This window comes from Peromyscus maniculatus, chromosome 22, assembly GCF_049852395.1.
Source record: "Peromyscus maniculatus bairdii isolate BWxNUB_F1_BW_parent chromosome 22, HU_Pman_BW_mat_3.1, whole genome shotgun sequence".
In the NCBI taxonomy this organism is placed as follows: domain Eukaryota; kingdom Metazoa; phylum Chordata; class Mammalia; order Rodentia; family Cricetidae; genus Peromyscus; species Peromyscus maniculatus.
This window is the reverse complement of record NC_134873.1, coordinates 23,716,293-23,740,057: the sequence shown is the minus strand read 5'-3', so window position 1 is coordinate 23,740,057 and position 23,765 is coordinate 23,716,293. Positions and strand designations below refer to the sequence as shown.

Below are 23,765 nucleotides of genomic sequence, written 5' to 3'. Positions count from 1 at the left end.
TGCTCAGCCCAAAGGCAGACAGAATACTGAGTGAAAGCAGTTATGGATGCACTGTCATGTTTAAGACAAATTTGTACTCTTTGCTCTTGGGGGCCCGCCACCCCTCTCCCAAATAAATACACAGAGACGTATTCTTTCTTATGAATGCCCAGCCTTAGCTTGGCTTATTTTTAGCCAGCTTTTCTTAATTTAAATTATCCCATCTACCTTTTGTCTCTGGCCTATCATCTCACTCTATTCTATATACCTTTCTTTACTTCTTACTCCGTGGCTTGCTGTGTAAGCTGGGTGTTTGACCCCTGACATACGGTGATATTTTGAGACAAGGTTTCTATGTGGAGCCCTGGCTGTCCTGGAACTCTCTCTGTAGACCAGGCTGACCTCAAACTCAGAGATCCCTCCTGCCTCTGCATTCCGAGTGCTGAGATTAAAAGTGTGAGCCATCACTGCCCTGGCTAAGGCAGCTTGTTCTGACACAGAGTGAAACCTAGCTCAGAAGCCATCCTTCATATACCAAAAGGTTCTAAAGTTAGGTATCAGAAATGTGTTGTCTCCTGCTGAACACTGAGTATATTCCCAGTTACACTTCCTACAAGTTTAGGATTTTTTTTTCTTTCATATGCTACAACAGGCTCTGTACAAGTGAATGTACAGACAATTCTCTGCTCCCAGAAAGATGTGTAAATACCCATGTGTCTACATATGAACCAAACTACCACTGCTCTGGTAAGATGGAAAGAGGAAACCTCCCAAGGCAAAATTTAACTATAGTTCCAAATTAGTCTGCTGATTCTCCATCCCCTTTTAAAAGCTGTGTACGGGGTTGGGGATTTAGCTCAGTGGTAGAGTGCTCGCCTAGCAAACGCAAGTCCCTGGGTTCGGTCCTCAGCTCTGGAAAACAAACAAACAAAGCTGTGTGCATTTAAGGTGTACTTATTTTCAGTTAGCGTACCCATCAGCCTTGACAGATACCTCTGTGTCCATGTGTGCACACAGGCAGTACCTAAAAACCACTTACATATTTTGTAGCACTCTCTCTACACTCTACATGATGTGCACTGAATCCCCAAAGTCACAGAAAATTTGGTTTCTTCCTTAGGGTGAACTAGTGTACACTAATCTGAATTCTTTGTCATAAGTATTGTGGTGGTTTGATAGAAAATGGCCCCCAAAGGGAGTGGCACTATTAGGAGGTGTGGCCTTGTTGAAGGAAGTGTGTCACTGTGGGCTTTGAGGTCTCATATATGCCCAAGTCACACCCCTTTATCTCAGGAAGTGTCTCAGATTACTTCCTGTTGCCTGTGAGTTAAGATGTTAGAAGCTCTCAGCTCCTTCTCTAGCACCATGTCTGCCTCCATGCTGCCTTGCTTCCCACCATAATGATAATGAATTAAACCTCTGAATTATAAGCAAGTCACAGTTAAATATTTTCTTTTAAATGAGTTGCCATGGTCATGGTGTCTCTTAACAGAAATAGAAACCCTAAGACAAGCACACTGGCCTGATTACAATATAAAAACATGGGTTGCTACAGTTAACACAATGTTTCTATCAAGCCATCATCAGTAAGTACTAAGAGAAATTTCGGGGGGGGCGGGTGTGGAGATACTTTATTTGTGCTGAAATGTGATGTTTTATTTGTATGTTAATAAATAAAGTTTACCTGGAGATCAGAGGTCATAGTGAGCCATAAAACAGAAATCAGGCGGTGGTAGCACATGCCCTTAATCCAATCACATGGCAGGCAGAGTCTCTGTGTGGTCAAGGACACAGCCAAGTGTGGTGACACAAGCCCAGTACCAACCAAAGAGACCTGGAGGTCTGTATAGACAGGCAGTGACAAGAAAGTGATGTGGCTGGGCTTAGAGCCAATGATAAGGCAGAACAAGGCAATAAAAGCACAGGTTAGACAGGTTAGAGGTTCCTCTCTCTGAGGAAGACGGCATGGTGGTAAGCTAAGGCTAGTCATGGCTATTCGCTCTTTCTCTGGTCTCTTCAGCTATTACCCCTGTATTTGGCTCTGTGTTTCTTATTTAATAAGACTATTTAGAAATTCATCTACAGGAGGGAATGGCTGAGTCATCAAGTGTGTTTTGTAGCATGAGAACCTGAGTTTTATCTCTAGCACTCATGTAAAAAACCAGTCTTGGTGGCACCAACCTGTAATCTGTCTGTGCTGGGTAAAGTGGAGATAGGATCATCCTTGAGGAGTGCTGGCCAGGCCGACTACCACACACCAGTAAGCTTCAGGTTTAGAGATCCTGGCGCAGAATAGGAGAGTGAGGAAGACAGCTGATCTCCATCTCTGGCCTCATGCACATACGGGTACACACATGAGACACGTCTGTCCTGTGACTCCTAAGAACTGTATTTTGAGATCACTGTAGCCCAAGCTGGCCGAGCACTCACAATGCAGCCCAGGGGGCCCTGACCAGCCCCCACCCCCAGGCTGGAATGAGAGGCATGAGTCACCATGCCCAACTTCACCATGTCTCCAAACTGTCTTCTCAAATTCAGTCCCAGCCGCCTGAATAGTTAAGCATGTTTCAGCTGAAAGAAAGACACATACAATGGTGGTCCAAGAATCTAAGGAACCCAGGTGTATATGCCAGAAATCCCAGTATTTGGACAGTTCAGGCCAGTCTAGGCTACAAAGTAATGAGATTCTTAAAAACAAAAAAGTCACTATCAAAGGAGCTGGGGAAAAGTCACTGAAGTGCTGTGCCATAGACACCAAGTCACATTGCGACAGATTATCACACGTGCACAGCATTGCTGGTGTGGAGCCCACCACCATACAGAAGTATAGCACACAGCTACTCGTGGTATAAAACTTAGTAAGCAATTGCTATTTCTGTATTTACTGTTTTAACAGGGCATTCCTCACTAACAAGTTGCATTGGCAGTTAGCTATGTCTCTCAACTACCAGTTCAATAACCTTGGCTAAATGAGTTGAAAACCAGCTCCTGATCTTACAGGAGATCCTATCAAAAATCCCCAATCAAGGTGCAGTTACATGCACTTTTCTTCTAGTAGCACTGAGGTACCACACCCATGCAAGCCTGCTGGCTAAGATTTCCCCTTTTCTTTCCAACCAAAGCTGGGCATGCTTTCCCAGACATTCTAGGCTTTCTGACTTTCACTCCATTCCTTCCCACCACACGGCTGCTCACGACCATCATGCCTTTCTTTCTTTCCCATCTTCCTCCTCTGGGCAGCTGCAAGGTTTATAGCTTGTTTGCCCTGTTTTCCCTCCAACTCTAATGGTTCTATTTCTGGATTCCAAAGCTACCTGAAAGGAACCTCACACTGCAATCCCAGTGCACCAGCTATTGGAGGGCCTGAAATAGAATCCTGGGTTAATCACCCTCAAGTCGATCCTTGGAGACCAAAATGCGGGAAGAGAGGGGGATGACACTGAACCACCCAACAAGCCAGGCATATGCAGACACTCTTGAATGCCTACTGAGGGATTCTAAGGGATTTTAACTGGACATCTTCAAATGTCCCGTCTTCTCTTTGAAATTCTAGGCTGCTGTATAAACTCCTACTGATCCTGGACAGTAGAATCCCGCCCTCTCCCTCTGCTCAAAGGGCCCCACCTCGCTTCTCTCTGACTCCTCTCTTTATTCCTCCATCATCCTTCTATCCAGGAGCCAGTTGAGGAGTTCTCATTATGTAAGAAAACAAATAAAAATTTTAACACGAGGACACTACCCAACACCTCTCCAAACACACCCGTCACTAAGGAAGAGGATGCGTACCCACCACAGCAGAAAAGATTAGGCACACTTAAGAACGACAACAGTAAAATTTGAGAGGTTTATTAAAGCATCTTATCACAAAGATGGAAACATACAAATTAGAAGCATGCAACCACCATCTTCCATGGACAAGTCAAAATGCTATTACGTTTCCTGTTTCATAGAGCTGGAAACTGCAGATCTTACATCCAACTCATCCATTCTAAACACTGTATTCACTCTCCTGAAAATATCCAGGGCATCAAACATCTGAAACACAAACCATTATACAAAGAAAGTGCAAAGTTAAAAAAGAAAATATGGAGACTACCCCTCCCCTCCCCCCCCTCAGTTAAAGGCTAACAATGGCACTTTGCTCTTGCTTAACCTAGATTGTCTTCCAAGAGTCTCTAAAATGTGATACTTAACAAAAGGTTTTCATAAATGTCCAAAAGCTCCTTAGTGTTTGAAAATAAATGCTCAGACAAGACAGTGCACTTTATATCAAACAAGTCTTGAGAGCCCTGCGTTGCAGCTTTCTGTAAAATGAACAAGACAAGAAGCTGGTATAGGGTTTATTGACAAGGCAGAACTCCTAGGCAGGCAGGTAAGGAGGCGGCGGCTCTTTCTCAGGCATCTTCACAGCCATTTCATAGGTTGGCAAAACGTACTGAAGAGAGAAAAGAATTCCATCAGACAACGCCCCTTTACATTCTTTCTAGAATAATCAGCTTTCAGACTGTCCTAAGTAGGAGCCCAACCCTGAGAAGACTGAACTGTTAGCTCAACAGTTCCTGAGAACACAGACGTCTGAGCAGCCTGAACTCCACACACAGTGAGTGACACACTCACTCCAGATCTCTACACGCAGTGAGTGACACACTGACTCGAGATCAGGATCACTAGAAGTGGATGGATGGGATGTGTGATGGTTGGAATAAGAATGCTCCCCACCCCCAGGCTCATATATTTGATGCTTCACCACTGGGGAGTGAACTCTTTGACAGGACTAGAAGGATTAGGAGGAATGGCCTTATTGACTGGGAGTCAAAAGCCCATGCCAGGCCTAGTCTGTCTCTCTGTCTGTCTCTTTTCTCTCAGCTACTTCTCCAGCATCACACCTGCCTGCCACCATGCCCCACACCCCCGTGATGATACCACACTAAGCCTCTGAAACTGTAAACAAGCCCCAATTAAATGCTTAAAAAAAATGAGTTGCCTTGGTCATGGAGTCTCTTCATAGCAACAGGACAGTGACCAAGAGAGGACAGAGGAATGAATAAGATGGAGGGGAGGGGAGGAGGGGAGGGGAGTGGAGGGGAAGGAGGGAGAGGGGGATGGATGGAGGGAGGGAGGGATGGATGGATTGCAGAAACAGAATTCTTCCTCTGGACTAACCTGGAAGATGGACTAACACACTAACCTATGCATATTAAAAAGAACACAAAGGGTTTCCTGGCAGGCGGCCAATAAAGCTCCAGTGCTAACTGTATACTTCAAGGGCTGAGGATCTGGGGGAAGCTGCCAGTGTCCCAAGTTTCACGATAATCTGTAGCCAAGGACAATGACCTTCTATCCTCCCCTTTGGGATGACAGACAAACCTTTCTAAAGCCCCCTCTAGCCGAAGAGCCTCCAAGTGACAGGCTGTCTCCGTATGGGCCATATGTACCTTATGTGCTAACAACCCGGGAGACGGAGGAGCGGCAAAGAGGGTTCTGAGGTGGGCTCAGCACTCAGACTCCATCACAACCATCACCCACAAACCCCCTCCTCTCTCCTAGCTCATCTGAGCAGAAACAACGCTTGTGAGGACCACTAACAAATCAACCTAACAGTTAAGCTAGGCCAACAGTGCAAAGAGCTCGTGTGTACAAGATTCCCAGTGAGAAATGCTAAATCTTACAGATGCATGGGTTCAAGCTATCCATGTCCCAAGCCACAGTTATGGGACATTACAGACACACTTCTGGAGGTGTCAGTAAGAGCGAGTGACAGTTTGGTATGTGAAGGTAGCTGACCTGTGGAGGCGCTTCAAAGGCAGGGTACACGGCAATCTCCGGCACATTCCTGTTGTTGATGTACTTGTAGCAGTTCCAAACACAGTTGATTAGGTAAGCCTGCAAGGAGAACAGAGCTCAGCAGGCGGCTCTGGGGGCAGAGGACCCTCATCCCTTCTGCACTGCCTGCGGAGAAGGAACCCAGGACCAGCAGGCTCACTCCCGACTGGCTTTCACTTCAACATCACAGGTCTCTCACAGAGACTCTAGCTGGAGACATAAGTCTGTTAACCAGCACACTGGAGGGGATTCCAGTGCTCCCAATGTTTGGAATTGTAATGGATTTCCACTACAAACCACGAAGCACTTTTGAAAACATGCAAGTGCCAACCACTCAGTGGACCAGGAAGTCCTCTCTACCACTGTGCTAGAAATGACACCACCACTACAAATGCTACCTCACCTGTGACCCCTAAGGAGACAGACAGACAGACAGGGAAAAGGGTTACTGGGCAGCCCCACCCTCCCAGTGACTCACAAGCTCCATACCTTAAAAATGATGAAGACCACAAAGAACACAAGCACAATGAACAGCAGGCAGCTGGAGTCCAGAGCCAGGAGGTCATCTTTGTAGGGGAAATCAGGCTGTTAAAACACAAACACACAATGACAACTCCATCATGATCATCTCTGGGAGTGACAGGCCACTGCAGAGTTACACACAGGAACCAACCCAGCATGTCCGAGCCCCTTCTCATCAACAGACACAGCCACAGGTGACCAGGCCCGGCCCGGCCCGGCCACCTCCCTCTCTCTAGCCTCCACAGATGGGTCCTTTCCCTCCTGGTTATCTCATGCTCATTCCTGCCTCAAGGACTCTTTTTTCACTTCTCTGAACTTCTTTGGCTGATTCTATCTCAATTCCTAATCAAGTCCCTCAGCAGCGTTCAAATCTCACATCCACCCTCAGGTCTACAACCCAAGGGTTACCCACTCAGAGAACTGCCCATAATTAATTACATATCACTAAACGTCAACTTTCTGACCCTTCACTAGAAAATCTCCATGAAGTCCCCTGAACTCAGCACCTGAGGAGCCATCAATGTATGTTTTTGGAATAAAAGATTTATTTGATGGCATTCAAACTGGACCAGACAGCTAGACATGCGCAGAAAAGACTCTTGAAGACAACACCTGGAAATGCACTAGAGAGGCACCCCACCAGCTTCCCCCAAACTCTCCCACAAAGCCCTCCTTGACCACTTCAGCGTGGAATACCCCCTGCCCCTTACCCCATTATATGGCATTAATCTAAGTTTTTTCTTAACTTAGACTGCAAGAGGGCAGGTCATTTGTTGTCTAATAAAGTGCCTTCTTATATATTGGCTCCTCAATACATGTTGGTTCCCCAAAGAGGAAGAAAGTTCTTTTTACACCTGCTGCATTCACCAAAGGTGTTTAGCACAGGACTAGGACACAGCGGACACACAGACACAGCAGGGCTAGGATACAGTGGACAGACAGACACAGCAGGACTAGGATACAGCGGACAGACAGACACAGCAGGACTAGGACACAGCGGACACACAGACACAGCAGGGCTAGGATACAGCAGACAGACAAACACATGCTACCATTCTGATAAAAATGAAATGCCAATCCCTTAATAAGCTCCATATACAGTCACATATTCTACTGAAACACAGTAGCTCAACTATCTCTTCCACACGAACTCTCTTTACGGGCTTTTAGTACTGGGCTGTCCAAATGGTATGGTACAATCATCTATTCCTATCTTATGGTTTTAACATAGAAGTGAGTTTAAGATACTGTAAAAGACAAAGGCAGTTAAAAATGGTTCCTAAGGTTGCCTCATTTTACTTTGGTGGAAAAGTTTACATGGCACACACACTTACTAGCTGGTCCAGATATTCCTTGATTCTTGGCAAGTAAGTGAGAGAGCTGACGGCCACCAGACAACTGAGAACGAAGTCAAAAAGGCGGTAGCAGAAGAAGGGAATCAGCCAGCCCACTTGGTACTGCAGCAGAAGAAAAGCCACGTTTAGTACACGTACAGACCACTGCCCTCGGTAAAGGTCAAATGAGGAAAGGTGGAATTCAAACGACTTACAGATATTGCTCCATACACCAGCATTGAACTGATTATAAACATAAGGACGGAGACGGCAAAAAGAACGCAAGCGTTATCTAAGAAAACAAGAACAGAAATCTAAGTAAGCAACGTGTGCAATGAGAGAAATGAAACTCTGGGTGATAAAATGATGTTTTAAAATGTATACATATAAATGTTTAAAGTAACTATAACTGCTTTCAAAACTGGCTCTCAAAAGATCTAAGGCCAAGAAGAGAAGAAACTCTAAGCCTTGGCATTTTAAGAAATCGAGACATTTACACATGCCTTCCCACGTTAAACTGATGCAACAATTCACTGACTTTGTTTAGGATGGAACATGAACCACATAATACGGTAGAAAAACTGGTCCCTTGTGCCTCTACATGTCAGAGTGCAAAGAGACAATTAAAACCCAACATGGCAAGTTGAAACACAGACAGAAGCAATGAAAACACTATGAAAGAATTCACACAAGCTGGCTTTGTAAGGTGAGGAAAAGTTGCTGTTTGCTTAAAAGACAGATGAGCTGGCCGGGCGGTGGTGGCGCACGCCTTTAATCCCAGCACTCGGGAGGCAGAGGCAGGCGGATCTCTGTGAGTTCGAGGCCAGCCTGGTCTACCAAGTGAGTTCCAGGAAAGGCGCAAAGCTACACAGAGAAACCCTGTCTCGAAAAACCAAAAAAAAAAAAAAAAAAAAAAAAAAAAGACAGATGAGCTACACACAGTTTTAAAACTACAGTTGTATCTCGTGCTTTGATCAGAATAGAACCTGAAATTCAATGTTCTCCATTAATTCCACCCCAGCATCTCAAACCTTTGACCCACGTCCTTCAGTTTGCCTTCTCTCCCCACACAGGTCTACTCCACTCAACTTCTCCTCGGGCTGCATTAATCCCACATTCACTATTTCCTTCAGAACACACCCAGAGAATCCCCAACAATATTAAACCACACCTGACTGGGTGAGTTTCTTCACAACCTGTACTTGATCCTATGACTCTGGACAGACACTAATAAACTAAAGGGAGAGGGGGAACACGGAGAGATGGCTCGGCTTGCTGCTCTTGCAGAGGACCCAAGTACAGTTCCCAGCACCCTGTCGGGCTGCTCACAATTGCCCCTAACTCCAGTTCCGGGGAATGGGAAGTCTCTGCTCCCAAGCCCCTGCACTCACATGCACATACTCTTATGCACACACGGAACTGAAAGCTTAAAAAGAAACTAAAGGGCAGCAAACATGAAGAAAAACCACTAAACACTCACACTACTGGATGTGTGTACATATTATCACTGCGCATCATAAACACAGTCAGCACTTGACATTAATGGCTGTATCTATCAGCTCAGAGTACCCCCACTGTTAAGAACTTAAAAGTTCTTCCTACTGAAGGATTAAACTACAAAGCAAGACCAACCCTGACTCAAAACACGGAGGGTATTGATAAGACTCTAAAATTTTATTTATTATTTGTAGATGGGGGGGGGGATAAAAAACAAACTACTTTGGAAAAATATGCTCAAAGGCAAGTTTTTGTCACTCAGTCAATATCACAAGGATGTATTTAAAAGAATCTGATAAGAAGACTTCTCGTTTTTTTAAAAAAAATACATTATAAATGCCCATCAGCTGTTTTCATTCCATTGTGTATTACAGCCACGGAATTGTTAATCAACAACCACAAAAAGGACACAGATCAGAACTAGAGAAAGGGCTCAGCAGTTCAGAGGGCCGCTGCTCTTACAGGGCAACTAGAGTTGGTCCCCAGCATCCACATGGTGACTTACAAACTCCAGTTCACATCACCTTTTTCTGGCCTCTGCAGACACTGTACATACATGGTGCACAAACATACATGCAGGCAAAACACTCACAAATAAAGCAAAACAATCGTTTCAAAAAGATAGAAATCTTCAACGTTGGATCACAGGTGATCACAAATATAAAGAAGCTCTAAACTTCATATTAAAAGCTAATAAAATTTTGAATCCTGGAATTAAAATCTATAGCATTATAAACACACTTATGATCTGGGAACACTTTTCTGAACTGAAATTTAACAACTAAGCATGTAGAAATTATATCCAAACCCTGGGACATAATTTTCTGTAAGTATTGAATTTATGATGTAACTTGTAATAAATATAAATTCACCCAGAATTGTTTCATACCTGTATTTTAAAGAATAATTGGTAATAAAAACTAACTGCTTTCAGGAAATAAATGGGTTTAAAAGGACAATTTCTATGACTGTTCTAGGGCTAGTTTCTTTTTAATGGTGGTGTTAAGTCTCTTTCCACATAAACAAGAGAACTGTACATTGTATTTTATACTCTACTATAATAGTCCATTTGTTCTAACACAAACTTCTGACCCTGGCTACATGTGGCAGCATGCCCTCGAAAGTCTCAAGCCAGTTTTATTTCCCATTTCCTCTCTCTCTGGTCTCTACAGTCAAGGCACACGTACAACCATACATGTCTCCAAAACCTAGTAGGCCATTACATCTTCTGTCCAGATGCTCCACTGGAATTCTTGCTGACTGCCTTGTTCCTGTCTCAACAAGTAGCTTAAATAACCTTTACCTCGTTACTTACTATGCAATTATTTAACCTTCTGAAGTATAACTGAAGCATAATTTCCCCAGCCTTCCTCTAACATTCGCAGATAGACTACAATTGGCTTTATATATAAGAACTTGGCAGTGATATCCTCTAAAGTAAAAACTTACCAGCCATTCTCTCGGATGAGTAGTAATTACCAATGACTTCATACTGAATGTTGACAGCTGGCATGGAGTTTGGATGAGTCACCTCCACAGTCAGCAAAATTGCCATCAACAGGTTGACCACCTAAGAAAGACAAGAGCTGTACATGAACTTCGAATCCGGGAGCTGTCTTCCGAGTCTCCAGACACTGGTACACTGAACACTGTTTCGCCTATAGTAACAAGGTTGTGAGACAGGAGAAACTCATAAACCATTCAATTACCATGGTGAGAACAGTTAAAGGCCACAGCATATGTAGAGATGCCTAACCCTGTGAAAATGCCCCCCACCCAAAAAAAAAACAGAATAAAATGCACAGAAAGTAAAATTAGGGCAGCATCACAAACTTCATGTCCAGAGACACATATTTCTTCACACACCACCATGTAGATGCCTGCAATTTCCCCAAAGCATCCCCATGCACTTGGTTCAAGCTGAAAAGATTCCCTAAGGGGATGATGGTGCCCTCTTTCTCCCTGCATTGGTCTTAATTCTACCTTCCGAGTCAATGTGTTCCTCTAATACCCACAGCGGCCTCCAAACATGGAGACTAAACATTCGAGTCCTCAAACCACTCCTCCACTTCCTTTCCAGCAAGTTCAGCTCCCTGCCTACTGCCCCTTTGCGTGCGCTCCAGCGTAAGTGACAAGTCCCCAACCTGGCTCACCAATTCCAAAGGCTTTGTACATTTTTGCAATGTCACACAAGAGTAACTCTATACAACACCTAACTGTTTTTCTATACTTAATTCAATAAGCTCCCTTGCAACAGATTCAGAGGCTGGGGCATGGCCTTCAATGAACCTGTAACTAAATTTATCTGATTACATTCCTGCCCACCAAGATTTTCTAGATTTTGAGATCCTACAGACTGATTCTCTCTGGTGTCTTTATTCTGAAATGTGATCAACATGAAATAATGAACAGTCTCCATGTAAGTCTCTCTCTCTCTCTCTCTCTCTCTCTCTCTCTCTCTCTCTCTCTTACACACACACACACACACACACACAGAGAGAGAGAGAGAGAGAGAGAGAGAGAGAGAGAGAGAGAGAGAGAGAGAGAGAGAGAGAGCGCGAGCGCTAAGGAATATCTTGGGTCTCTGCCAAGCATCTTGCTGCAATCCCATCATGTACCATGAGTTTCCCTATCCTATCAGGGATACAAACCCACTGTAACAGTATGCAGCGCTCTGGCTGTGATCCCTGCACTCTCTCAGGACATATGGCCTTCAGTGTCAGAAACAGTCCTGGCGAAGATTCAATATGGAAACCAGTAAGGTATGAAGACAAGACGAACTCCATAACCAAAGGTCATAGACTCTGCCCTCCTCCTCCTCCTCCTCCTCCTCCTCCTCCTCCTCCTCCTCCTCCTCCTCCTCCTCCTCCTCCTCCAGAAGTCCCAGCATTTGACACTCCCAAGTTTTCTAGCAACAGTATCTGAAACTACTCTCTCCTGTCCACCCTAAATGATGGATGAATGATAACACCCAAAAAAGGTATTTTCTTTATATCAGGCCAAGCTTTCAAACATTTGGTAGAAAAGCAGACCCAGTTTTATCAAGTTAGATATGTTATCTTGTGTTGGGAAATCTGTTTGAAATCCATTCAGCAAACTCTTGCTTGCTGAACATAATTATCACCCGAGTAAAAAAGCTTAGTATGGCACAGAAAAATATTCATGTTAACAGGCAAAGGAAGGAAATGAAATACGAAAACTACTTAGGGAGGTTAAATATATATATTTGAATGTATGTGTGTACGTAGTTGTATACATGCTGCAGTCCATATGTCCAAAGTATTTTTATCAAATGCATGACTTTCTAAAAAAAAAATTCATCTTTTCTTCTATAAAAACGTCACAGAATTTTCCCGTCTGCCTGTTCACTTCACTGTGGATTATACTTTGAATATGACAGTGACTGATCTAGAGAACCAGTACTTGGAATCCTCAGCGCTTACCACTGAATACCTACTCTGCGCTCATATGCGGATCCTGGCAACTTATATTAAATTCAGCTGAGAGTTCTAAGTTCCCTGAGGGATTTTTCAAGAAATTAAAACTAACTGTAACCCTATAGCTTAAAAAGGCTTTAAAATACTCTACGACATGCAAAGTCTTCCAAAATATCCATGACTTCCCCCACTGTCTTCAGGAGAGGAAGCTGAAACAGAGACGTGTAAACCGAGGGACACGGCCAGGTAGAACACAGCACGCACACGTGCCAACAACAGAGGCAAAGCAACTATGGGCGACTCGAGGAGGAGCAGACTTCAAAGCCTCTGCACACCTCCCGTGAACAAATAAGCAGTGGGAAACAACGGGGTGCCTTTTATTTGGTAGGAAAGAACAAGGGAAGTCCAGGGAAGCACTCAGGCCCAGGGCGGCAGTTCCTCCATGATTCAGTCACACCTACCCCAGAAGACTCAAGGACTTTGGGGGGGGGCAGTATTTTTCTTTTTGGGGAGGCAGTATTTTTCTTTAACGATAGACAGCATTTGTACATCTCTATGGAGCACAATGGTATGTTTTAGTGCACTTAGACAACACCACTTGTTGGTCAACTCCAGACACATCATGCCATAACCTTCAAACATTTGTTTGCAGCCAGGCGTTGGTGGCACACGCCTTTAATCCCAGCACTTGGGAGGCAGAGGCAGGCGGATCTCTGTGAGTTCGAGGCCAGCCTGGTCTACAGAGTGAGATCCAGGACAGGCACCAAAACTACTCAGAGAAACCCTGTCACGGAAAAAAAAATAAAATTTGTTTGTGATGAGAACTCTCTCATAACTGATGCAATACTGACAGCGGTCATCCTCCTCCTTGCACGAGAACACTAATTTTACTCTTACCTTGTTGCTTACCATCCTCTCCCCTTGCCGTTCAGTCTCTAGTAAGCACTAGCCTGTAGGTCTATAAACGAAGCTATTTTGTAATCTGCAGGTAAAATCCTGTACCTGCCTTTCTGTAGACGACTTGCGTCAGTTGTACCCAAATGTGCTGCAAATGAGTTCTGTTTATTACTGCTAATAGCACCCACTGTGAACACAGACCCCATCTTCCTTGTCCGTGGTTATCAATGGCACCTCAGCTGACTCCCTTGTCTACTGTCCACAGCGCTGCAAGAGATCTTCTTGATACACTGATTTCCTTTTCTGTGGGTAAGTACCCACCACTGCCATTTCTGGGTTTTAGGCAGCTCTTTTAAACTGAGGGGCCTCCACACTGTTTTTCCAAAAGCGGCTATACTACATCCATACGGTGCGGGTGTTCCTCTTTTACCAGGTCCTTACCAACATGCCACTCTGTCTGGCTCACAGGCATTCACTCACTGGGGTGAGATGCTATCTCATGGCATTCAGAGTTTTTTCATATACTTGTTGGTCTTGCTGATCTTTCTACCTCTTTTGAGAATGTCTATTCAACTTATTTCCCCATTTTAAATTTGATTATTTGCTTTTGCTGGTGAGTTCTTGGTATACTTGAGGCATTAATCTCTTGTGAGAAAGTTTCCCAGTATCTTCTGCCATTCTTAGAGGTTGCCTGTTCACCATTCTGATTCTTTTGCAGTGAGGATGTCTTTTAGTTTGATGCAATCCTGAATGTGTGTTTGCTTGACTATTCATTTACATTCTTGCCACAAAATTTCTTGCCCAGACTATCTTGGTTTGCTGTGTGTGTGTGTGTGTGTGTGTGTGTGTGTGTGTGTGTGTGTGTGTGTATGTGTGTGTATGTTTTCACTTTTGGTCATCTTAGCACAAGGTCAGTCATCTGGAAAGAGGGACACTCAATTGAAAAAAATGCCTCATAAGATTTTCCTGCAGGCAAGTTTCACTTTCATTTTCTTGATTAATAATTGATGTGGGAGTGCCCAGCTCACTGGACAGGTGGTCCTGACAGGCATTAGAAAGCAAACTGAGCAAGAGGAAGCAGAGCTCCTCCTTGGCCTCTCCTCCAGAGCCTCTGCTCCAGTTCCTCGAGGTCCCCACACTGGCTGAGTTCCTGCTCTGACTTGCCCTTTCTGATGAACTTCCTACGTGGAAGTGAAAGCAAACCAAACGCTTTCCTCCCTAAGAAGTGGTTTCATCACTCAGCGCTTCGCCTACGTTCTCTCCTAGTAGGTTTAGTTTCAAGTTTTATACTCAAGAATTTTGTAATGTTCAAGTTGCCTTTACGTATGAGAGAGAAGGGTCTGGTTTCCTTCCTCTAGAAGTGTGGACTCGCAGTTTGCCCAGCACTATTCCCTGAGGAGAATGTGCTTGTGCAGAGGTAGATTTCTGGCACCTCTGTTGAAAAATCACTTGGCTGATGAGTGTAGCTATTTTTCAGTTCTCCAGTCTGTCCAATGGTCCTCACATCTATTTTTGTAGCAGGGCTGGTTATGCCAGCTTAATATTGTGACACTGGACAGTGTGAGACTTCCAGCCTTATCTTTTTACTCAAGACTTCTTTGGTACAGTCTTTGGTGGTTCCATTCAACTTTTAGGAACTGTTTTCTCCTATTAATGGAAAGACAAGTACCTTGCACAGATCCCTTTTGTAGTATGGCATCTAACAATACGAATTCTGACTCATGAATACAGGCTGTCTTTGCATGTTTGTGACTGTTCGAAGTCTTTCATCAGTGCTTTCTTCTCACTGTGCATTCTTTCACCTCTTGTTAAAGCAGGGCTGTTCTTGTTTTGCTTTCATAACTATGAAAAGCATGAGTGCTTTCTTAATTTCTCTCTCACATGGTTCGCTATTGGCTTCATATAAACACACTTCTATTTTTGAAGTTGTCTTACTACTCCACAATTCTAAGTTTCTTAATCCTGAGCTGGTTTTCAGTCTTTGGGAATCTCTACACATCTGATTGTGTCATCTGCAAATAGAGAGCCTTGACCTCCTCCTTTCCTACCTGTAAGCTCATCTGTTTCCCTTGGCAGACTGCTCTGGTTAGGACTTTCAACCGTGAAAGTTGAACAGAAGTGTTAAAAGGAGGTGCTGTTCCTTGGTTCCTGATCTTAGAGAAGAGCTAGTTAGGTATGGTGCTAGCTGTCAGTACTGTATGGCCTTTACTGTGCTGCATACCACTGTAAGAGTAAATATTTGTCAACTATTCCATTGCTAGATGTCTGGCCTGCATGCCTGTCACTGCACTGTATGTCTGGTGCCTGGGGAAGCAAGAAGAGGGTGTCTGAGCCCTGGAACTGAGGTTTGACAGTTGTGAGCCACCACACAGGGGCTGGGAATTGAAGTCTTAACCTAACCACTGGGTCATCTCTCCAGTCCCACTTTTTCCATTTGATGAAATTTAACAAATAAATAACTGCACCTACTGAAATGGTTATATGGATTTAGTCCTTCACATTTATTAATTTACATCAGATTCAAGCTATCCTTGAATCCGCAGGATAAATCCCACTTGATCACGAGGATTTACTTTGTGTGATATTGAATTCTGTTTACCAGTGTTTTATTAGGAATGTCTGCACTGTTCATCAGATACTGGCCCAGAGTATTTTAAGAGTGTTTTATTGTTTGTGTGCTCCATTTCTGTAGACTAATTTGGAAATATAATAGTGGCTCTTTAAATATTTTGTAGAATCCACTGGTGAAATAATCAGATCCTGGACTTTTCTTTGTCGGGAAACTTTTCACTACTGATCCAATTACATTACTTGTTCTGTTCTGGTATTCTCTTTATGGTCCATCTGTGAAAACCCAATTCTAAGTTTCCCAGTTTCTTGGCATACAGTTCTTTGTACTGGAGTTTTTTTTTTTTTTTTCTTCTTAGCCTAGCTAAAGGTTTGAAAACTTCAAAAGCTCGCCAGGGAATGTGACCCATGCCTAGAATCCCAGCACTTGGAAGGCTGAGATGGGAGAAGTATGTGAGTCTAAGGCCAGCGTGGGCTACAAAGTGGGCTCTGCAGAAAACCATCTGAACACAACAACTAACACTGAACGTTTTCATTGTGTAGCCTTTTGATTTTGATGCTGCTTTATCTTTTCTCTCTTCTCTCCTCCTGCTGGCTTTGGGCGGAGCTCCTGTTTCCCTCCTTCCTTCAGAAATACCAGTTGACAACTCTTCTACTTTGATGTAGGTACTCTTAGGGCTGTGAATTCCCTCACTGATTCTGCTGTGTCCCTGGGTTTGAAACACTGTTGCTACTTTCACTTGTTTCAAGAAATTGCGAATTCATCCTTTTAATCTCTTCTCTGCCCGGTCATTTGGAGACCTACAGTTTCATTTCCTGGTTTTGACAAGACTTCCCCCATTCCTCCTTATACCAATTTCCAGTTCTATTGAACGATGATCAAGAAAGTTACTCAATACAATTTCAATTCTGAAGAATTTGCTCAGACTCGATTTGTAGCCAACATCTATTCTGCAGAATGGGAAACCACATTGAAAGCCATATACAGCTGGATGTGGTGGAGGCTATGACGTTAATCCCAGCACTCAGAAGGCACGAGGCAAATCTCTGAGTTGGGACCAGCTAGCTCCAGACTAGCCAGGTGACCTGCACCCAGAAAAATAATAAATAAATAAATAAATAAATAAATAAATAAATAAATAAATAAATAAATAAATCAAGCTGGCAAGCTAGCAAACCTATCCAGTGACACACGTCTGTAATCCTAGCACTGAGTGAGATGGGATATACAGAGTGCAGAATCATCCAAGTCACAGGCCAACTAGCCTGGAGAAGACAGCCTGACAGAAAACTGCAACAGAAGTAGAAGGGAACTCTTTTGACATCCACACATTCAGCGTGACACATCACGACCACACACACAATGTAAACCTAAATCTCCCATCAGTATCCAAAGATGGACTTGAGGGAGGAGTATCACTAAACACTTAATTTTTTAAAAATTCTTTTATGTGCGTGAGTTTTTGCCTGCATACATGTCTGTGCACCATCTGCATGCCTGGTGCACTCACTGGCCAGAAAGTCCTGGATCCCCTGAAACTCTGAACTCAAGTTCCAGATGGTTGGGAGCAGCCATGTGGGTGCTGAAAACAGAACCTGGGTCCTCTGGAAGGGCAGCCAGTACTCAACCACTGAGCCACCTCTTCAGTTCTGATCCTTTAACTTTTTTTAAAAAATCATTAATCCACATTTTCCTCACAGTATATTTTGTCCCAAACCAGTATCTTCTGAGACTACAGCTAACATAATGTGTCTGATTTAGGACACCGAGAGAAGGATTCCATAGGCAGGGAGCCCCTTCAGGCAAATCAGTACACAAAACTAAACACAGAACTGCCAGATGATAAAGATCAAAACTGACCATCTTCAGAAAAGACTTCTTTTCACTGTTTACTATGGTTAATTACAACTAATTTACCCCTATTATTTAAGAGATAATCCATTCCACAAATGTTATAATTAGTAAGTTAGCTTCGAGACCCTCTTTTTTTCACGTGGAGGACTTTATTAAGGGAATGGAAGAAGGGACCCAAAGTGCCCCTCTGGAGATAAGAGGAGAAGAGACAGGAAGAGAGGGGGTGCAGACGAAACCTCCTGGGAAGACAGAGGAAGACAGAGCTCTAGACACTTTTTTTTAAAGTAATATTTCACTACTTTTATAAATCTGACAATTTTCCTTAATAGATTAATTTAAATCATGAATTATGGGCCCACAAATGAGCTCAGTGGGCAAAGACACTTGCAGCAGAGGCCTGGTGACCTGAGTTCAGTCTCCAGAACTAACAGAGGTGGAAGAAGTTGTTCCCCAAAACTGTCCTCTGACCTCCGTCCTCCCAGCCCCCACACATGGTACATAGATACATACAGTAAGAGTAAATTGAAAAAGAACTCTGGAGTGAACTAAAAGGCAGAAGAGCACTTCAGAGGGAAGAAATAGCACACACTGAAAGCACAAAAAAATGCAGAAGACGAACTTTCAGCTAGTGAAGGAGCCAGGACTAAGGAGGGAAGGGCCCCTGTGGCGGGAGGACATCTGTCCTCACGTCTACCTAATGCTAGATTACTTAAGGATGCAACATCAATGAGAAAGTCTTCTGTTACACAAGCTTATAATGCACTTGTATCATTGAGATTATCTCCCCCAACAGGCTTTTTAATTCCATATTCATGATTCAGTATATATTTAAGTTCACATCTCCTAAGAATTTGTTTAAAATAAGCTGACTTCAAATTCTCTAATAAATGATAAAGAAATGAACTTGAGGAATGTAGAAATTAAAGGCTGAACTCACTCTAAAATTGTGTGTTACTCATGCCACACGTACTTCTTTTAATTTAAAAATGTCAAATGCCAACTCTTCAGGCTTGGCATCTCTAGTACTATAACTGATTCTGGTTTTATGTCCCACAAATCTAATCAATACCAACTATTAGTACTTAAGGGTTTGGGCGGGATAGTGGTGGCAGACACCCAATCCTAGCACTCAGGAGGAAGAGGCAGGAGGATCTCTGTGAGTTCCAGGCTAGCCTGGTGTACAAAGTGAGTTCCAGGACAGCCATGGTTACACAGAAAAACCATCTCGAAAAACAAACAAAAAACTTAAGGGTTTCGTTTGGTTTTGGAAGTAGCATCCTATTTAGCGTAGGCTGGCCTGTGGCCAAGGTTGGATTTGAACTCCTGATCCTCCTGATAGCACCTCCCAAGTTTGCCACTATGCCTGGCAAATTAATTAATCCTTTAGTATATAGGATTATGCTAGCCTTAACAGAAAACCCATTGAAGCCAAAGCAGGAAATCAATGATGTCTTTATCAGTCACTGACAGAATGTCCAGGCCCAGCAGGAGGGAGGGCTGTGCCTCCAAGTTTCAAACATCACAGAAAGAATCACGCACACAGGCCTTGTGCCAACCCAGCTCATCAATATTCTCCCTCACCTCATGGAGCGGTGCTGTACCCCTGGAGGCAAGGAGCAATGCTCATGATAAAGAGGTTAGGAAGGGGACAGGGGCAAGGCAGACATAGGAAGGAAAGAACATCCCACCTCTTGTCATCCTGTGTCCATCTGACTAGAGCTTATGGCAGCAGAATGCACAATTAGGACGAGACCTCTTTACTTAGAGACATTACACATTACACATTACACTGTCCCCACCTCCTAAGTGCCGCCCAACTCACAGAAAGTATGTCTTCACACTGCTATAGAACTGAGGCTTGTATATGTTTTGTAGTCGCAAACAATACTGTAATAGGCAAAACAAATGTCCGTTTCCTCCCCCTAATCTGATTAGACTCTGCTATCTCTACTCATCTCCCTCCCTTGTGACTCTAAGTTCCACTTTCCTGGCTGTGCTCCCAAGTTCTCTGTAATACCATCAACATTAAGGGATGATGTCATGGTCAAAGCAAGCAGAACTCGAATCTATCACGCAGCAGGTACTGAGAATAGAGAAGCCACGCAAGGTGGCTGAGAGCCCTTTACACTGAAAATGCCCAATAAATACCCTACATGAATTGTAAAACAGATCAACTGAATTAAACAGTTTACAATATCTAACCTGAAAGTTGACACAAAATATCATGTTTTTAAAACTGGGGAGATGGGGGGGGGCATTTCACACCCAAGAACTTCAATTGTGCTACATATTTAAACCTCACAATCTCTATTTTGTTAAAAAAAAATATATGTCCTTGGGGCTGGACAGGTAGCTCAGTGGTTAAGAACACTGGTTGTTCTTCCATGGGACCGGAGTTCACCACCAGCACCTACACAGCTAACAACCATCTGTAACTCCAGTCCCAGGAGAATCTAACCCCTTTGCCCTCCACAGGCATGGCACACCAGTGGCACACCAGTGGTAACAGAGGAACATACAGGCGAAACACCCACACAGTAAAAAAAAAAGTCCTTACTACAGTTTTACAGTTTTCCACTCTGCATTTTGAGTTATGTTCATTCTTATAAACCAAACACACAACATCAAAAACTCCCCCTAGCAAAGAGTGTAGAGAAACACTGCCAGTACATCTGAATGGTGATTTTCTTCTTCAAAGGGTTTGAAGTCCTTTGTCTGTGAGTGGAGGGATGGAAGAAGAAACAGGAAGATGAAATTTGCAGGCAAGAATCCCAGGCTCAATCCTATTTTCTCAGCTAAGTTCAAGAGAAGGTCATTTTCTGGGAGAATGTTAGGTAAGACTTGATGATCGGGAAGATATGAATTAATCATTTAGGAGAATGGAAGATGGCAAAGGACAAAAGAAATTAAAATCCATACTCTTAGCCAAAGGAAAACAAAGAGGATATACAATCCAGCTGGCTGTTATTAACTAGTCCTAGTCTGGGGCTACAGCTCAGTTAACAAATACAATAGGCACTTTCTTAAAGAAAACGTGGTATACTTGATTCTACAGGAGCAGTAAGTTCTGAGTACAAAAGTACAGGAAATGTGAAAATAACCTCGGCGCAAGCAAATAAACCTAACACATGATGCTCTCTTCTAATCTACATTAAGATACAAGACTGAAAAAACAATTATGTGGAGGTCTGATAGTGTCCCCTGGGGTGGGCTGTAAAACCATCTGCCTGAAGATTTTCATCTGGTGTTCCGCCAAGCAGTTACTAATGACTTCAAGATACTGGGCGGGGAAAGAGTAGAGCAGGAAAAGGAGGAGGAGAGGTCGGAAGTAAACCTCTCCCTCTTTGGCTCCTCATATAATTATCAGAAACTGCACAGTATCTCTAACGTTACTCCCCACCCCCACCCCACAACGAAATCTGAAAGTCATCCAAGCGGCCAAATCGACAAGACAACAAGTTTCTCAAAGCTTCAGCAAAGTTTTAATAGCTTAAAACTACCTAAAAAGAATCACGTTTTTGTTTTGTTGTTTTTTGGAAAACGCAGGCAAATTAAGTTCAATAAAATGATACTGAGAACTGTAGTTAGAAAAAAAAAAATCACAAAAGAGTTTCTACCGAACCAGGCATCAACAGGACCGTCCACCTGCTGTGACAGAAATCACACGGATCCCGGAGCCCCCCCAAAAAATGTCAGCAAGGACAAAGAAGGCTTCTCAATAAACAACTCTTCCAAACCGAGGCGGGCTTGAGATGAAAAGCACCTGATCGGGGGGCAGAAAAATTGACCCAGTGTAAATCCCGGCTAGCGTCTAGACTGCAAACATACGCCTGTCTGGCTGCATCACCAAACGCCTTTAACAAAAACTCCAGGAGACACGGGGTGGTGGTGGGGGGGCGGGGGGGGGGTAGGAAAAATGGCTTACAACCGGACTTCTCTTCCCATTCGGACAAAACGACCTCCCAACTGGCTGCATACCAGGGAGGACAATAATGGTTTCGTTGGGGGGGAGGGTGGGTGGGGGAGGCCCGCGTCCTTCCCGAACCCCAAACACCGATCCTGTTCCTGCCCCTCTCCCCCAAATCCCGGCGAGCCTCATTTCTCCAAGACCCCGGCCTCAGTCCATAGTTAAAAAAAAAAAACACCCCGAAAAAAGTAGCGCGCCCCCCCCTCCCCGCCCCAGCACCAACTTCCACGTCCCCGCCCGCCCGCCCCCCATCCCGAGGCCCACTTGCCGCGCCTGCGCCGTGGCCGGCTGGCACGGCCCTACCCGCCAGCCCCCTTACCATGTACCAGGTCCCCAGGATGATGGTCCCGGTGCGGACATGGCAACAGCCGCAGCACCGGGTGCTGTAGAACCGGTCGCCGCGGCCCCGCTTGAAAGTCATGGACACCATCGGGAACCGCGCGGGCCTCGTTCTCGCCCAGGCCCCTGACAAAAGCTTTCGGCCGCCCAGCGGTTGAACCCAGACGACTCGGCGTCGCTGTCCGGAGCCGCACGACGCGTCTTCTGGCCCGCCCACGGCCCGGGTCCCTGCCAACTCCTGTGCGCCTGCGCCCTGAGGCCCGGGCGCCGCTCTCGCGCGACCTGGGCTGGGCGGCTCCGCCTCCGCCTTCTGCCACATAGAGACCCAATGAGGAGCGGCAGGCTGGGAGTCCCCGCCTTCTGATTGGAGGAAAACTGCGGGGATTGAAACCGCTCAGGCCCAATCAAAAGTTCAACTCTCTGCGGCGCGGTTGGGACGGCGCGAACGGGGCTCGCCTCGCGGTCTGGGGCTGTGTGGATTGCGGGGACCTCGGTGGTCCACCATCAACCGGACGTGGTGGGGTGGCCGACGGCGGGCACGGAGATCTCTGGCGCTGTCCCTTGTGCCACGTTGTCTTTGTCACGGGACCGCGGCGCTCACGTGACGTGTCCGCCCCGCTCCATTGTTGGGCCGGCTGGGTGGGGGGGCGTGTCTGAGGGGGAAGGGGCGGTGCCAGAGGAGAAGGGGCGGGGTTACCTTCCTGGCGTGGTCCCCTGGGCTCCGGCCATAATCGAGGGCTCCCAGAAGACTGCAGGATTGGGTTTCTGCCCTTCCCCCTTCCCTCTGAAGCCTCCTCCTTGGAGGGAGCCAAGAAATACCACTGGACTCGTCTGCTAAAGGCCAAGGGATTAAGGAAAATGACAGCAAGATAAAAGTGGAAAAACCGCTTAGCCGCTGGGTTTTCACAGATAATAGTTTCAGTTGAAATAGGCCAGGGGGGGGGGGGGATAAAAAGAAAAGAAAGAAAGAGAGAGAGAGAGAGAGAAAGAAAGAAAGGAGAGAAAGAAAGAAAGAAAGAAAGAAAGAAAGAAAGAAAGAAAGAAAGAAAGAAAGAAAGAAAGAAAGAAAGAAAGAAAGAAAGAAAGAAAGAAAGAAAGAAAGAAAAAGAAAGGAAACAGGGAGTCTTAAGTGAGACGCCAGCTACACTTTTTGGCGGGTTCTGATTCCAGAGTGATCCTCAGCTTTTCTTTGGGATGCTGGACATCGCTAAAACGTGTTCACTAGACTTGGTGAAACTCCTCCCTTCTCAGAGAAAGCCATTTGAAAGCCATAAATTGGGTGATTCATTTCCCGTTCCTACTTCAACAACTGGGTGCTTTAAATGCCCCCGAAAATTGTTTCGAACACCTTAGGATCCTTGTTAACTGAGTCAAGTTTTTTGACTGAGTTTGTTTTGTATTTGTATAAGGCTTGTGGCTACCTTGAAGTGTGACAGCGTATCACAGAGTGCAGCTGTAGATAATAGGCGTAATCAAGTAAGCACTGAATATGAATTTCAAAGAACCTCAAAAAAATTTATTTTGGGGGAGAATGAGGAAGGAGAAAG

General features: G+C 44.6%; 1 protein-coding gene across 1 annotated transcript; it reads right to left on the bottom strand.

Moving 5' to 3' along the window:
- Positions 1-3,809: 3,809 nt before the first annotated feature.
- Positions 3,810-22,852, bottom strand: Laptm4a (lysosomal protein transmembrane 4 alpha). Its single transcript, XM_006981449.4, has 7 exons — positions 22,199-22,852; positions 10,605-10,725; positions 7,874-7,950; positions 7,659-7,781; positions 6,292-6,387; positions 5,764-5,862; positions 3,810-4,414 (listed from the first exon to the last, which is right to left on the bottom strand). Exons 1-7 carry the CDS (start codon positions 22,535-22,537, stop codon positions 4,340-4,342), a joined length of 930 nt encoding a protein of 309 aa, XP_006981511.1. The 5' UTR covers positions 22,538-22,852; the 3' UTR covers positions 3,810-4,339.
- Between the last annotated feature and the right edge of the window lie 913 nt (positions 22,853-23,765).

What these genes read in the sequence shown, in the direction of transcription:
- Laptm4a (XM_006981449.4), bottom strand. Translation starts at nt 22,537, where the DNA reads ATGTGGCAGAAGGCGGAGGCGGAGCCGCCCAGCCCAGGTCGCGCGAGA. An exon ending in CTCATCCGAGAGAATGGCTG is followed by an intron (nt 7,951 to 10,604) that starts GTAAGTTTTTAC and finishes TTGTTTTCTTAG; the next exon opens with ATAACGCTTGCGTTCTTTTT. An exon ending in TGGTCTTCATCATTTTTAAG is followed by an intron (nt 5,863 to 6,291) that starts GTATGGAGCTTG and finishes TTCTCCTTGCAG; the next exon opens with GCTTACCTAATCAACTGTGT.